Source organism: Coffea eugenioides, chromosome 1 (assembly GCF_003713205.1).
Source record: "Coffea eugenioides isolate CCC68of chromosome 1, Ceug_1.0, whole genome shotgun sequence".
Classification (NCBI taxonomy): Eukaryota; Viridiplantae; Streptophyta; class Magnoliopsida; order Gentianales; family Rubiaceae; genus Coffea; species Coffea eugenioides.
In genome coordinates, this window is record NC_040035.1 from 42,948,979 (window position 1) to 42,966,024 (window position 17,046).

General features: G+C 36.0%; 2 protein-coding genes across 2 annotated transcripts; both read left to right on the forward strand.

The window, feature by feature from the left end:
* The first annotated feature begins 3,788 nt into the window (after positions 1 to 3,788).
* On the forward strand, positions 3,789 to 4,163 carry LOC113773105 (cyclin-dependent protein kinase inhibitor SMR2). The gene has a single exon (XM_027317646.1). The coding sequence runs from the start codon at positions 3,789 to 3,791 to the stop codon at positions 4,161 to 4,163; it is 375 nt and encodes a 124-aa protein (XP_027173447.1).
* Positions 4,164 to 11,351: 7,188 nt separating this feature from the next.
* Positions 11,352 to 12,710, forward strand: LOC113773112 (cilia- and flagella-associated protein 251-like). Its single transcript, XM_027317657.1, has one exon. It carries the CDS (start codon positions 11,352 to 11,354, stop codon positions 12,708 to 12,710), a length of 1,359 nt encoding a protein of 452 aa, XP_027173458.1.
* The last annotated feature ends 4,336 nt before the right edge of the window (positions 12,711 to 17,046 follow it).

Here is a 17,046-nt window from a genome sequence, read left to right on the forward strand (position 1 = left end):
CTCATTGTCGTATCACACCCCACAAGATGTGAAAATCATCCCTATGTCTTAAAGAAAAAAAAGAGAATGGGAGGGAACCTACAATCTGAGCCACATAATGCGTATGTGCCCTAAAATTAGGTTAGGTTCCTCTCCTCTTAGGCTTTATTGTCCCAAAAAAATTTAAAAAATAAAAATAAAAAAGTACAAAGACAAATAGAAAGGATTAATCTTTTACTCCTTCCGTCTCACTTTGATAGTCCTGTTTTCCTTTTTCGTCTGTCCCAAATTGTAGTCCACTTTCCAATTGAAGAATATAGTTAACTTTTAATTTCTCTAAAATACCCTTATTCAATGTAAGTTGTTATTAGTATAAACTATCCTATTTCATGTAGATTGTTTCTTGACCATCAATTCAAGTTCTCATAAACCATTAATTCAAGTTTTCATGAATAATTAATATAAAGTTGTACTCTATTTAATGTAAGAGTATTTTAGGAAAATAGCAACTTAAATTTGTTTTTGTAGCAAAGTTAATTACTTTTTCTTAAACTGTGTGAAAAAAATTAGGACTATCAAAATGGGACAAAGCTGTTCCTTGTCTTTGCATTCTACCTCATCATATCACATCCTTCTATCTCATTATCGTATCACATCCCGCAAGATTTGAAAGTCATCCCTATGTCTTAAAGAAAAAAAAAAGAGAATGGGAGGGAACCTACAATCTGAGCCACATAATGTGTATGTGCCCTAAAATCAGGTTAGGTTCCTCTCCTCTTAGGCTTTATTGGCCCAAAAAATTTTAAAAATAAAAATAAAAAAGTACAAAGACAAATAGAAGGATTAATCTTTTACTCCTTCCGTACCACTTTGATAGTCCTGTTTTCCTTTTTCATGTGTTCCAAATTGTAATCCACTTTCCAATTGAAAAATATAGTTATCTTTTAATTTCTCTAAAATACCCTTATACAATATAAGTTGTTATTAGTATAAACTACCCTATTTAATGTACATTGTTTCTTGACCATTAATTCAAGTTCTTATAAACCATCAATTCGAGTTTCCATGAATAATTAATATAAAATTGTACTCTATTTAATGTAAGGGTATTTTAGAAAATTAGCAACTTAAATTTGTTTTTCTAACAAAGTTAACTACTTTTTCTTAAACTATGTGAAAAAAAAATTAGAACTATCAAAATGGGACAGAGGGGGTATATACTAACGAACAACGGTTAGTTTTAGATGAATGATAATTATGAAAAATTTGAATTTCAAATTCAATTTTTACACATGATCATAGATAGAACGGTCATAATGGATAAACTATCAGTACTGCATATAAAATTTACACAAATAGAAAACAATTTGTGAAAGCATTATGCATGAAAAATTTGTAGTAAATGATTTGAATAGCCTTGTAGTGATCATATGAACAAATAAATTTCATAACACAAATGTTTTTTATGAGATTCAATCAAAATTAGGTAGTGCTAACTTAGATCGACTTCCATAATTATGAACAACTGTTTCCAACAATTAATTACATATTGATACCAAAGAAAACCGTTATCCGGTAATTCAGATCAATCTTTACTAGGCTGCCTGAAACGTCTCCAGCAAAGGAAGGTTGATGCCCCATATCCGTATAACTACCAACCCAAGGATTTATATATTTTTATATGGATCCGTGCAACCAGTGCTGAATTAATTGATGGGACCTGGTAGCAGGGTATATTAGGTTAGATCAGGTGACTATCCCAAGGGGGGTTAGCATTGTTGGAGGTATCAATCTCAAAGGCTATCTATCTAAAAAATGTGTCAAATTTGTGCACGAAACAGCTGCAATTGCTAGTTAAGTCCGAAAACTGCAGCAAGGAAAATGATGGCAGCCTGGTGAGCTAACAACCGAACGTGGAATGTGGGGAGGAAAGTATGGTGGCTGCTAGCCCAAATAAAAGTCTTCAAATTCCTTTGTCCACATCAGACTTGGGATTTTCATTATACTCCAATTTCAAAACGGTATCCAATGCAGCTTTTTTTGTATTGCAATAACAATACAGACAAGTGTGAGAGAGATATGACTATGACAGGTGAAATGAGAGAGAGAGAGAGAAGATAAGGGTACATACAAACCAGACCATCGCTGCTACAGTTCCCGTGTGACCCGGAGGAGCCGAGGAGGAGGAGCAGGACTGCAGGGGCAGGAAGCGCAAGGTTTAATGTCAAGCAGGAGTGAACATCAAAGTCATTAATATATTGATATTAATGATTCGCTAATTATCGAAAAGACCAACGGGGCTTGGGTTGGAGGATGGCTTTCCACCACGTGCATTTCTCTTTCTCCCTTCAAATCATTCATTCTTCGACCACGTATTGATCGATTATTTGTATTGTTTTGTTTTCAAGTGTGAATTATTTTTGCGTAATAGACATGTAATTGCACATTTTTTGTGCTTTAGTTGAAGTAAGGGTACGTACACTGAATTGAGATGGAGGAACTATTTTTTTTTTCTTGTTGTCTTGCTTAGAAATTGCATATACACGGTACAATTTAAGAAAGAGAGCGAGTTTTGCGCTAATTACTGTGAAATTATTTAGCCCGTTTTAGCTCGCAATATATCAGCCTTGTTTGAATTATCATTTTTTTCAAAAAATTTTTTTTATATTTTTTATGAATATATTTTTCAATAATTTTTTTATTTTACATGTATCAAATTACTATAATATTATTTTTTTTTTGTGCAAAAATTTCAAAAAATAACAACCCAAATGAATTTCACACTTTTAATGCATTTTCCTATATTGTTAGTATGGAAACTCGTACCACGAGCACAAATGAGTTTTTTTTTTGGGGTACGACGTCATCCTTTTGTCTAAAAGGATTTGCATAACAAGAAGTGTCCTTGCACCGGTAATTAAGCTGCAATTTGACGTGGTTTCGGAATTCCAACGAATGACCCCTAAAGTGGGTGATATAATGTTCATTGGATGAAGTCAAAGTAAAAACCAAATGAAAGCAGATTAGGATGTAAAGTCAATAATGTCCAGATGTGCTTTTTGGCGAGCATTAAATACTATTAATCAAGGGTTTCCAAGGAGGTTTATCATTTAACTATTTGGATACTTCTACACCTTGGACTTATCAATTTTTTTTTTTTAATTATCATAGTCAACCAGCAAGGAAATTGTACCTGAGATAATCCCATCATCTAGAAACGTCTTTGATTAGCTACCTATGCAAATATAGTCAACATATATTGTAATCCACTTTCAAAGTCTGGAACGTACTATATGGTGGCCTAAAAGGGTTTTTCTTGTAAAATTTACCCCAGTGTTTCTTTCCACAAAGGAAACAATTACCAAAAAAAAAAAAAAAACCTAAGAATGGTAAAAAAAAAAAATTTATTACTGGTGAAAAATAGCTGTTACACTTTCTTTGTATTGCTTAGAAATTTTTTTTCACCAGGTAAAAGAAAGAAGAATGACCACTATAAATATGTTTACCTTGGTACCTCTGGTAATTGTTTTATGTCGTCATATTGAGAGCGATCCATAACGTTATCTTCTTGCATAGAATTATAGAAGGGAACAATAACTCAAATCGGCGTAGAACAAATTGTGTCGACGAAGAAAACCAAAGAATCCAACAGAAGAAAAGAAAGGAAGGGATCGAAGACAACATACTCAAACGTATATGTCTCCTCTTTCTTCTCCACATATGTGACGCTTCTTTCCCTCTTCCTTCATATTTCTCCTTCACTTCGTCGGTCCCAAACAAAGCCGCGCCTAAATATTCTCGAACTATACATGTCCAAAGCTCATGCTGTAGAGGAAAGTTCGTCAAAGAATTTGAGCGAAGAAGATGAGAAGAAGCCAAAGAAGTCGGGGACCAATCATGAAGAAGATCAGTGTAAAACGCCTGTATCTCAAGACCAAAAAATCCCAGCTCCTCAAACCTGCCCACCAGCACCGAAGAAACCAAAAAGAAGAGGGATTTCACGTAAGAGGAAATTGTCCAAGTTGCAGTTCTTTGAAAAAACTGGACAAGAAGAGGTAGAATCCTTTTTCCAATCTTCTTCTTCTGAGATGTCTTCTACTACTAGTAGCCATGTTGCACCGGAAACCGCCGCAGAAACTCAAACTACAAGTAGTAAGAATAAGAAGAGACGCAAAAGTTCATGAATTCCCTCTTGGGTTTTTGATTTCCTGTAAATTTATTAGGATAAAATTTGTATGCTCAATAGAGAGAAAAAAATCTTTGTATCATTTGTCATAGTCATAGATATAAATGCTAGAACAACGGTGATCCATAAGTTCTTTATCCGGATTAGATTCTTCCGTTCAATTTTTGTCTTGGTTCTTTTAGTACCTGAATTTGTAGTTTTTTCTTGTAAATTACTGTGCGAATTATTCGGAGATGGTAAGTTTATGGAGAAGTTATTTATTAAAATAATTTACTAATATATTACTGTTGTTGTTGTTGTTGTTGTCTTTATGAGAAGTACTTCTTTTTTCCCCTTTTTATGGACAACACGCTTGCTTAGATCGCGGAAAGCTTTGCTTAATTAGGTCAGTCCTTGTAACTAAATTTTTTATGGAATAGAGGCTAGCTAAAGAGCAAGGGTTGAGGTAGTTACAGTGTATCTGAAGGCAAAATCTTTTGTTTGTCTTTTCGATTAAGTATTCTTACATTAACTGTATAAAATTTGAATTTAAACTCTAAAATTTGCATATGCGATGTGTATGTATATATGTACAGTTGTTAGTGTATATATTATCAAAATAAAAAGAATTAATCTTTTTATTTTTTTTTCACTTCTTTGATCGATCCTTGCTTAGCTCCCGTTGTGTCTGATATAGTAAGATAAGAAGCTCTAATAGGCTGCATGAATGCACCTTTAAACTCTTACCATTTTTTTATAACTCAGGGATTGTCATTGTTGAGGAGTGAACGAAGATGTTAAATAATTTCAATTGAAACGAAAGCAAACTTTTCAAAGATCCACACAATAATTCAAGCAGGAAAACCTGATCAACATACATGTATGAATTTGTCACAAGTTGTCTTTAATTTTGTCATACCTCAAGATTAATGAGCTAGCGGGGAAGGTATGTCTTATGTGGTACACAATGAAGGTCATTCAGAATGGGCAGCAAGTCCCCAAGTAGGGATGGTGGTGGGCTTAGGGTACCCTGCCTCGATTTTCAAAGATTCCATGTAGTACACTTAAATATTTTTTGCTTCATTATTGTAAGAAGACCCACGAATTTACCCAGCTCTGTCTTTCCCATACCTGTACATGCATGTTTCCTTGGTAATAGATACATCTATCCAGATCAAGATGTCTAGAGCTGTGGATTCATGGCATCCTAGGAGAATGGTATACTTACTTTGAACATGACGGTGCTCTTTCTCCTGAGTTTGGGACTCTAATCCCTTGAGTAATGATTCAATACCTAAGAAATTATAAGACTATGAAGAGTTTATTTCAGGTCTCAAGATTCTTCCCTAGGCAAAACCGGTTCTTGTGCTTCGCCTTTCACAAAGGTCCTTTGACTTTCAAGGCTTAGAATTAGTCTGAGTTTGACTTTGGGAATGGTCATTTAGAGACTTTAACATTTCGCTTACGGGTCCTTAATAATAAAATATGGTATCAATGTCAAGGTAAATTCATGTTGTCCATAGTGCACTACATTCTCAAATTAAACTTTCTTTTTTCTTTTTTGTGACCAGTAAGAGTATTGGATATTTGTATATACATACATTGAAATACGAAAATCTGTCATGTTTTGATTCATCTGTTTACCCTTTTTTTTTTTACCGAGAAAGACTACCTATATTAAACTACTGTAAGGGCAAAGGAGACTCCACCCAGCTACAAGAAAATTACTTATTAGTAAAAGCTGGAGCCCCGTGGGTAGCTCGATTGGGATTGATCGTCTGTAGTTACAGTAAGATTCCAAATTTGACCCTTACGTGTTACTATTATTGAGTATCTTTGGAACAAAACTTTGCCTAACTTGGGGGATTAGTCTCCAGACCTGAAAAAAAATTTAGTAAAAGCTGGAGAGAATATTTGAATGTAGAGCAAAGTCGTGCAACTTGCGGGGTGAAAGGATGACAATTTGACCTGTAGTAAACTCTGGTGTTTTTCTTTGTTGTCGCGTTTCCATTTCAGTGTTCACTGTGTTCATTTGCATGGCTGTGGTACATTCACCTGTCAAGATAGGATCCATATCTACTGCCACAGATACAGAACTTGGTTTTAAAAGACAAAAGCATAGGGCAATAAGTAGTTCTGTGTGACGAAAGGTATAGTGGTTCTGCTGGCTAGTGATGGTTGGGACAATGGCATCTTTTCAATGTCCCTGCCCTCTTAAAACAATAGACATGAATGTTGAGCATTGGATCCTGAGGCGTACCAATTTGTCTATGTAAGGCAATGTTTGGATTGCTATTTTTTAAAGTAAATTTTTACATTTTTATGAATATATTTTTAATTTTTTTTTATTTCACATATATTAAATTGGTATAACATATTTTTTTTATAAAAACTCTAAAAAGTAAAATCCAAACGGGACCTAAAGTTTCACAAATTGGTGAATACATGCCTATACATGCATGCGCCAATTTATGTAGGAAAAATAGCAATATAATAAAAAGTGGTACAGAGAGTGGCACAGGGTGTGGGACAGAAGATCCGTTGTGGACCAATAATGGTGCGGGAATGAGCATTCAGAACAATATTGACAAATTTCAATCATAAAATTTTCAACAGCAATTGATGATAAATTCTTTTTTTCTAGTACAAGTGAGAGGTGTTCGAGACCTCTTACCTATATTCCCTCTCACGTATTCATTAATTCTTTGCACCAACATTTGGTCTAAGCCATTAGTCCTTGAATATCATGACAAAACACCCAAGTCTGGCAAAAGTTGAAATGCTTGATTCGCTTAATTTTCAAAGTAGATGCTTGATTCGCTTCCATTGGTGATGATGAATTCATGCTTTATTCCTCATACGATTAAAAAGGTGAACTAGTAATATTCTCTGATGGAGATAAATATACACCTTATTCACATCCATTTTGAATGGATTTGATTTTAGAATTTACTTAGTCAAAAACTCTATATTACCTCACCGATCTATGAACACACCTCTTCCTTTTTCTTTCAAATACATTCATGCTTCATTGCAAGCACTTAGCGTGAAGATTTTGGTGAAGTTTGAACTTCGAATCTTCGTAAACATAAAACATGGCTTGAGCAAATATTTATTGCTCATATTCGTAGATCAGAGTTAGATAACTTAAACAAGAAAGTAAAACTACAGTGCAAATTTTTAGCTTAGAAGAATATTGAAGGGTAAAATTGTTGAAAAATCAATGAATTAGACAAGTTATCAAGAAAATGGTCGGATGAAGCTTTGGCAAATTTTTCAAGAACATTTCGAGCCCAAATGTACTTTTCGCTCATTTAGCATGCATCTGATAAAGAGTTGTTACAGTCCTAAACGCTAAATGCATCAAATTAACAAGTCAAAAAAAATATTACACCACGCTACTATTTCTTCCAACCCTATCAGTTAATTTTCAAATAAAATTCAGCCACCTTTCTCTAGACGAGAACAAGCTTTGGATGTCACAGGCCCACAACCGTCGTCTTCCAAGAATTCCCCCGCGGCAGCCGGGTTTCACTCCGGAAGAAGATTGCCAAAGCCATAAATGCAAGGATTATAAGAATAGTATAGGAGACAAATATATGTCTTTCATGGTTTTCTTTTTTCCATTTTTTGTATGTTGAGTAAAATATGTATGCTGGTTGTTGCCATTCCTTCTCTCTTTCGTATCCTGTCCAAATCAATAATACTGTATGCATTCAAGAAGCCACGCCAAATATTTCAAATCGGCATTTCCTCCTTACAAGAGTTGTTCCATGTCGTCTTCTAGACATGATCCAAGGGACAATAAATGAATTAATTAGTTTTTGTTATATATGAACTAATTAGTTTTTGTCCACACTATATCTAATCAGACCTACCATTTTTCCCTATGAATACTGCAAGTTGAACTGTTGAAGTAACTCGTGAATACGAGTCTTACTATATTTTACCAGGATAGTAGAATCCTATTTCATGGTTTGTGGTTTTTTTTTCTTTCTTTTTACACCCTTTCTCCCCACGTCCTTCCCACCCCATGGTTTGTGATTCACATAACGCAGTATGGTCAATGTATTTTAAATTTTAATTCATCCGTTGCTGTTCTCAAAATTCATATGCAGAGCGAGAACTTGGAACTTTTGGATCCCCATTGTACAACAAAACGGGGGGCTTGATGAAATTATAGATTTTCAGTTAGAAGTTTTCGTATGTGCATGAAAACCATGGGTAAGCATTTTAAACACAAGTTATCTTAATTTGTATTGGAGAAATGTGTTGTAACAATTTTTGTCAAGAAGTCAAGAATTATCGCCATTGATATAGAGAGAGATATTATGCGGCAAATACTTAGAAATCGTTTGGATTGATATTTTCTGAAATTTTATAGGAAAATGTATGGTAATAATTTGATGTATGTGAGTTAAAGGTAAAAATTTTTATCTTGTTTGAATTGTTATTTTTTCTCAAAAAAATTTTACTTTTACCTCCCATATATCAAATCCTCACAATACATTTTTCTATAAAAACTCTAAAAAAATAACAATTCAAATGGACTCCGGGTATTTGCCACATAATATTTCTAGCTCATACACTGTACTGTTTCTGTATATGATGGTCAGTTGATAATGTCGAGAGATGGTGGTAATAATTAGGTAAAATGTTTAAATCACAAATTAGTTTAGCTGCTGCAAATACAAGGACATCCCACAAATCACCAGAACAATCTTTACTTCGAAACTCTAAAAGGTTTTTAATTCTGACACTTGTCTCTAAACCATATCGCTGTCGAGTAGCAGAAAACATCAGACAAATAGTAGAAGTTTTCAGCTGTACTAGATGAGTTAACCAACAAACGACTCAAGGCTTTGTTTCTGTGTTTTCTTTTCCCTTTTTCTTTTCTCAGCCAAGAAAGTACCAGCAGCTCTCAAAACCGAAATCAAATGGTACTAGTTAGCGGAATAAAATTGGATGAATAAAATCTACCGTTAACCAACTACTTTTTAGAGTAGCTGATCACTAAAAGCTAGTTTGGGAGTTTAGGAAAGAAAAGAAAAGAACAGAAACCTTAAGTTAGAAAAGAAAAGAAAAGATTATAATATCTTTTCATGTTATTTGGGAGTTTTGGAGAAGAAAGGAGATGAAATAACTTTCCTTTGTTTGGAAGAGAGAGAATTGAAAAGACAAGATTCAATTTTACGTAAAAACCCTTAAATCTTAAGATACCATGAGAATTTTATTAGGTTATATAGTTATATTTTAATCTTTTAAGGGTAAAAATGGCATATGGTATAATTCATTTAACTCACTCCACTTTCTCACGTTTTCCGCCGATTTTGGGCAGAAAGTTTTTCTGACGTGGAAGGGAGCTGACATCCTTCCGTTTCTTTTCAATTCTTTCCTATCCAAAGTCCCAAATGTGAGAAAGATTCAACTTTCCTTTGTAATCTTTTCTTTTCTCACCAAATCTGCTCTTCCAAACTAGCTATAAAAGAGTTTTAAAACTGTATTTGAATATAAGTTCAGAAATCTAATATCGCGATCTGCATTCTAAAAATCTAGAGTTTCAATATTTTTCCAACGGATGCGTAGCATAGGCACTCATTAGGACTGCTCCTATGCCCTTGTCTGGATCGCCCCTCCCCATAGGGTCACCCCCTGGATTTCTCTCTTGGCCCTGTTGGATAACCCCTTACGTACAAAATCTAGAGTTTTAATGTTTCACCGGCAAGTGCATAGGCACCCGTTTGGACCACCCCTACACACCCTTTTGGACCGCCTCTCCCCATAGGGTCACCCTCGAATTCCCCTTTTGGCCTTGTTGGGTCATCCCCTACGCACTCGTCTGGACCGAATTCCCTCATCCGGATTTTCCTTTTGGCCCCGTTGAGTCATCCCCTACATATCCGTCTGGACCGGAGTCCTCCCTCCCCATAGGGATTCCCCCCTTGGCCTCGTTGGATCACCTCCCCCATAGGGTCACCCCCAAATTCTCCTCTTGGCTCCGTTGGATTACCCCGCGACGCACCCGTCTAGATCGGATTCCCCCCTCCTGATAGGGATTCCCCTCTTAGCCTTGTAGGATCACCTCCCTCCTCATAGGGTTTCCTGGGATGTTTCCCTCCCCATAGGGTCACCCCCGGATTCCCCCCTTGGCCCCCCATTGGATTTCCTGGAATGTTTCCCTCCACATAGGGTCACCCTCAATTCCCTCCTTGGCTCCGTTGGATCATCCCCTACACACCGGTCTGGATTGGATTCCCCCATCCCTATAGGGTCACCCCCCACCGATAGAGATTCTCCCTTGGCCCCGTTGGGTCACCTCCCTCTCCATAGGGTTTCTTGGAATATTTCGCCAGATGGTGTATAAACACTTGTTTGGATCGGTGATGGTTCAGTCTCCTTGAAGGTCTATCGTATCCGACAAAAAATAAAAAATAAAATCTACCGTCATTTATTCTATGCTACAGAAAAATTTATTACAGTACTATGTATTGTCGTAAAATTTTTACTACATTTCGAATGTCCAGAAACCTCTCGCCCTTTACTTTTAACCCACGTAGCCGTTTAACTCAAAATCACTCGACACCTGTTGCCCAATGTGCCACCTTCTCAAATCTTCCAACACAAATTTTGATGCATCCCAGAAAAGGCACAGACCTTTTCAGTCTCAATCATGGTTCAAAGTCACGGTCGCGGCCCGGAACGTTCCACATTGGTCTCGGCATATCGGTCGCGGTCTCGGTGAGACGCAAATTTTAAAGTATTTAATATTTTAAAAATTGTTATTAATATTTTAAAAATTGTTAATAATATAAAAAAGTATGCTAAATAAAAATAATTAAAAAATAGCAAAAGAAACGGCCAAGTCAATCCGTCGCGGTGTGATTCGGCTGATTTCTCGTCTTGATTCGGGATAACTCTGAGTGACTCGGTGTGACTCGGCCGAGTCAATCCGTCGCGGTGACGACTCGGCTGATTTCTCGGCGAGTCAAGTATTTCGGTATCGTTTCGTCACGATATCGTATCGGTAGGGGCCGAAACGGTGACGACTCGGCCGAGTCGTCTCGGTCTCGGCCGAGACTTCGAACCATGGTCTCAATATAATTTGTTAATTGGCAAGATCAGGCCATAAATTTTAAACAGCTTCAAAGAGGGAAATTTTTAGTTCTTTGCTGAAGTTTGATTCTCTGAGAAGGAAGCTAAGAAAAATATGGCACCTAAGACACGTTCAGGCAAATTGTTTGGCACAGTGGTGACTAAAAAAGTTATAGAAGAAACCGTGCAAGTTGTGATTTCTCCAAAGCCTACTGAATTGGAGACTAATTGTGAGAATAATGATGAGAGAGTAGTAACGGTTGCTGCTTCATCCACGAAAGAGAATGAGAAAATTGAAGTTATCTCTTCACCTCTGAAAGAGCCTGTTCGGAGGACCATTGTTGTTGAAGACAGAGCAAAAGGAGCAGAACAAGAAGAGCAGCAGCCAGCTCAGGAGCAGCAGCAAAAGGGTCAAGAAGCTGTCCCTAAAGACCTAGAAGAGCAGGAAAAGGCCCATGAAGCTGTCCCGAAGGGCCAAGAAAAGCAGCAAGGAGATGATCAAGATGAAACTCAACAAGCCTCAGAGCCTGAGACTCCTCCCACCCCACCACCATATTATGAAGCAGCGCCTAACATAGAGCAGCAAAGGGATGATCAAGAACGTCAGCCAAGGCAGGAAGATGTAGATGTCGGTGAAGAAGAGCTGCAGGAGGATGAACAACAAGAGTTACTGAAGGAAGATGTTGATGTAGGTGAAGAAGAGCTGCAGGAGGATGATAAAGATGTAGATGAACAAGAGCTGCAGAAGGAAGAAGTAGGTGTAGGTGAAGAAGAGCTGCAGATGGAAGATGAAGAAGCAGATGTAGATAAAGATGCAGTAGAGCTGCAGAAGATAGATAAAGATGTAGATGAAGGAGAGGAAGAGAAGAGAGACAGACAAGAAGAAATATTTGTATCAGCCTCAGAATCAGAGATCACCACTATTCCTACTCCACCACCACAATCTGAAGCCCCATCAAATAAGGAACAAGAGCAGCAGCAGCAAGGAGATGAAGAAGAAATGCAGCCAGATGTGGCTTTAGCTCCAACACCACCAGCAAGAGAGCGAACCAAGAAAAGGAAGACAAGCCCAGGTATAGAAGATAGTGCTAATGGGAAAAAGGAGAAGAAGGCTGCTGCTACCCAGAGGAGGAGGAAGAGAGCCAAAATGGGGAGTGATGGGGGTACTAGTGTGGGATACAAAAGACACGTGTTTAGGGTGATGAAGCAAGTTCATCCTGAATGTGCTATATCATCAAAGGCTATGACCATTGTTAATAATCTGATGAGTGACATGTTTGAGAGGATTGCTGAGGAGGCTTCAAGGCTTTCTAGGTACAGTGGGAAGAGGACCCTCTCATCATGGGAAATCCAGGATGCTGTGAAGTTGGTTTTGCCTGGTGAACTTGGGAAGCATGCAATTGCTGAGGGTTCTAAGGCTGTTAGAACTTATGCCTCCAGTGTCAGTGGGCAGTCCAAGAAATCAAAGTCCTAGGGCCAACTAGTTAGTTGCATTTTCCACATTAAATTGCCTTAGTTTGTGTTTAATTTGAATTCTAGGAGGATTTATAGTTATGTAAATTAGGTTAGGATCTGACAAGGGATACATGTACAACATGCAATGTGCCTTTTTTTGCTGTCATCTGAAGCATGTTATATTGCCAAATTTTGTGAACATGAAGCATGTTACATGCAATCTGGCTGTTGCCCGTTGGTTCGCTGGATGCAATATGAAGTTTTAGTTTATGCATTCTGTTGATTTGGTTTATGGTTTATAGCCTACTGCTGACAAAATGGGAATGATATTTATACTCCTTAAAAAACCCTCAAGCACTCTTTTCCCAATCCAAGTTTAAGGAGTGCCTGAAATTTCTTTTAGCTGTGCTCCCATCCCCGGTCGAATTCGTTCGAATTCATTGACAGAGGTCAGCCAGAGTAGACATCCGGTTCGAGCCCGAAAACTCAGGTTTATGCATTTGTTGATTTGGTTTATACCCTACTGTGTTGCCATGTTAAGAATGGGAAAGACATTAATTTTCTTCTTCATAAAAAAACCTCTAGCATTCTTTTCCCAAGTTTAAGTTTTTTTTAGGAGTGTTAATATCATTTTCCAAGAAATCTATATTCATGTCTTATGCAAGTTTACAAGTAGAGTTTTCTGTTTGCAGCCTCGCCGGTGGGGACATTCTGCATATGCGTTGATATCTCATTAGTATTTCTCACGACTTTGGTGCTGTGGGAAGTATTGATCTACAAATTTAGTCATTTTCAGACTTCAGCTGAAGTTATTTGGTCAAGACACGTACTACTGATAATATAGAATGAGCTTTCCTTCAAGAACAAATTGCATTTTTTTTTTTTTTGGTTTGCAGCCTGCAGGATTTTAGGGTTATTCCAATTGCAAAAATTTGAGTATTCCCAATTCTACAACTTATCCGGACTAACGTCCATTAAAAATTTGAAACCCATAATTTGAAACCCGGAATAACTTGTCTTGCAAAAAGTAATGAACAGGAATTCATAAATTAAGAATAAAAAAAAAGAGAGACAAAACCATGAAATGCGAGGAAATAAGTTATTTCTATAATAGCAAGAAAAGAGCGAGGAAATAATGGCGGACGTGCAAAATGGCAAGAAAAGAAAAGAGCGAGGAAATAAGTTATTTCCATAATTGGGCCGCTCAAAGACAAAACCATGAAATGCACGTATTGCTGTTCGTCGCATTAGAAACTGGTACATGTGGAAATACCGAAGGCCCAAATAGAGTCTCACTAATCCTGTTTATTTTTCTGCCTTCAGCTTATTTTTTATGTCACATAATTTGATCTATAGTCTCTCGCAATCACAAAATAAATTTTTTCATTTATCACATTTTACAAAATGTATTTCATTCCTCACATTTCACATAATATATTTTTTTATCCTTTATTGATCATATGTACGAATAACTCTTTTTTTTAACCCGTATATATATGTCTATTTAATTTCATATAAACTATACGAATACACGATACATCACTATTTGATTTCACCCGAACAAGCTAATTATAGTTGTAGGTGAAATCAAATAGAGATATATTACATGCTATTCGTACGGTTCAAATGAAATCAAATAGGTATATACATGGATTTTAAAAAAAGAGTTATTCATGCACATGATCAATGAGAGATGAAAAATTTTATTTTATAAAATGTGAGGGATGGAAGAATTTATTTTGTCAAATGTGTTGAACGAAAAAAATTTATTTTATGAAATGTGAGGGACGAAAAAACTGGTACGTGTGGAATTACTAAAGGCCCAAATAGAGTGTCACTAATACTGTTTATTTTTCTACCTTACAGCTTATTTTTTTGTCTCACTAATTGATCTCACTAATAGCGTAGTGCCTATATAAGACTTGTTTTTTGATTGATTATTTTAACTGGTTATAGATTCTAATGAGTTTTTCCGACGATTTTTGTTGCTTTTATATTCTGATTATAGATTTTTTAATGACCAAAAAAGTAAATATTTATAATCACTTAGAGTAGTTTGTACTGATTCTGATTCTCCATAATCAGTTATTTTGTAAAATTTGAAGCAACTGAGAGCAATGCCATAATGATTTCTTTAAAACTTTGTGATGAATCATGACTCGTAAATGAACTTCCCAACTAAATTATTGAGATCTTAAAACCGTTTATCTTTCCTCAACCACTTTTCCTTTATTTCCCTTCCTTATATCAACTAGTAACAATTGCGAAACAACGAACATTTTGCCAAGAAATATACGCTTGGGATTCCCCTAACTGAACGTATTACAAATGCAGTCGTTATCATGTTCATAACTAGGTTCATGTGCCATATGACTTCAGCGTTCTGAAGAAAGCATACGGTATCTTGCAGGAATTTTCAGCCCACAAACGCCTTGGGTATGATGATGACATTGATGGGTCCTCCTGCGGACGGTTTCGAAGAATACGTATATCAGCAAAATCTGTAGATCAAATCCTGCAGGCGCCACCGCTAGCAATTAAGCAGTTGAGCCAGCTCTTGAATTGCTTCTTGCAATAGACGTTTCGTAGTTCTCAAGGCAATAGGCCAACATGAGCCCCCTTCGATTGCCCTTCCACTACGGCAATAGAAAAGATTATTTTGTTCAATAAATTTGCACAAATAGCAAACATTTAATTAAACATGATACGGATACGTATAAATCTGAAATTAATAGAAACGGCAAGTTTCAAAAATCAATACAAATAACGATAAGATAAATTCTAATATATCTTTCATTCAATTGAGTTATTGTAATCTCATAGATTTATGCATGATCAAAATAGTTTGAAGAACCGTTAAAATTAGAGAAAAACAAACAAAAAACCTAGAGAATCAATAGTAAGCGAAATCAAAAGTAACAAATGAATTCAACCCAAGAGCCCATGAAAACAATCTAGAGTTAGCGAAATGCCTTCAACTATCAAAATAATTTTTCATAACAGTTCGACACAAGAGCGAGATAAAATTGCAAAATCCCTTTACAACGAGCTACGATGTGGAACTTTTCAGATAGAAAGAACGGAGAAAAAAAATAAGAAATCAATATGTGAAACCATTAGCTTTATTTATTTACAGTTTGGTCGCATGTCGTAGTCACAAAATTAATCAGTTTTCTTCACATAAATTGCCAAATCTGTGGCTACTCTATCTTTTAATCAGTGACTATTTCTCTTCATTTTCTTGATTCCGGAACAGTACTGGCCGCTTGGACAGTTGTACTTTCAGGGCATCAGACTCGCGTTCTTATCATCTTTGATTGTTCACATGTGCCTTGGCAGCTTGGCTTGCATACACGGCTGCTGGACCATTGCAACATCACATACACTCAAAATTGCTAATAATTTATCGATTGAATTTATTGCTTTAGAAAGTTCTTTGAAGAGTTTCTAATCCATGGACGATTAAAAAATAAATAAAGTTCATTTATGGAGTAAAAGTTCTTTAACCCCAAACCTGAAGTACCATTTTTCAGCAATTGACTAATCCATGGTAATTTAGGACTTGGATTGGTAAAATAAAAGTTATAAATAGGTTCCTCTTCATCTCTTTGCACATGTCTTTTGGCAAGTGAGTTTTTTGGGTGTTTGTCTAAAACTTTACTGTAACTTACTGTAGAAGTTTTTTAAAAAAATTTTGAAGTGTGTTTTTTCTGAATATTTTGAAGTGTATAGTTTAAAATTTTTGAGAAGTTTTTTGAGGTTACTGTAGTTAAAGTTTTTTAAAAAACTTGTAGCAGATAAACTTAGCAAAAAACTTATCTGCCAAACAAGGCCATATAATCTTTGTCTAGCCTGGCAAAATAGACAAACAAATGCAAGAATAACAACGTGTAGTTAAACGCTTCATTTATCTGCGGAGTTAGAAGCGAATATGAACAGTGAATAAAGCACACGTGGTGTAGAAGTTCAAATTCCAATTTTTCCTCCTCCTTGATTAAGCAACAATGGCCGCCTTCTTTCGACATGAATTCTAGTGGTAAGCCTATTTTGTCAAGTTTATATGTTACTATGAGATAAGGAAAAATATTATTTACATTCCCGTTTTTGTTAATCACATTTTGACTATCATTTTAATCATATAATTTTTATTTATTAGGCTAGATAATAAAACTTAATCACACGCTCGTTATCATTTTAATCGTATAATTTTTATTCATTAGATTATATAATAAAACAAATGGTGGGAGTGCAAATAACAAAAATAATGAAGTGTAAATTTGTTTTGGACAAGAAAATTGCGTTGTTTTCTTTCATGTTGCTATCAAAACAGCTAGCTATTCATAACGGTGACAATT

Bases quoted from the DNA above. Each gene is read 5' to 3' on its own strand.
- LOC113773112 (XM_027317657.1), top strand. From the start codon at position 11,352: ATGGCACCTAAGACACGTTCAGGCAAATTGTTTGGCACAGTGGTGACT.
- LOC113773105 (XM_027317646.1), top strand. From the start codon at position 3,789: ATGTCCAAAGCTCATGCTGTAGAGGAAAGTTCGTCAAAGAATTTGAGC.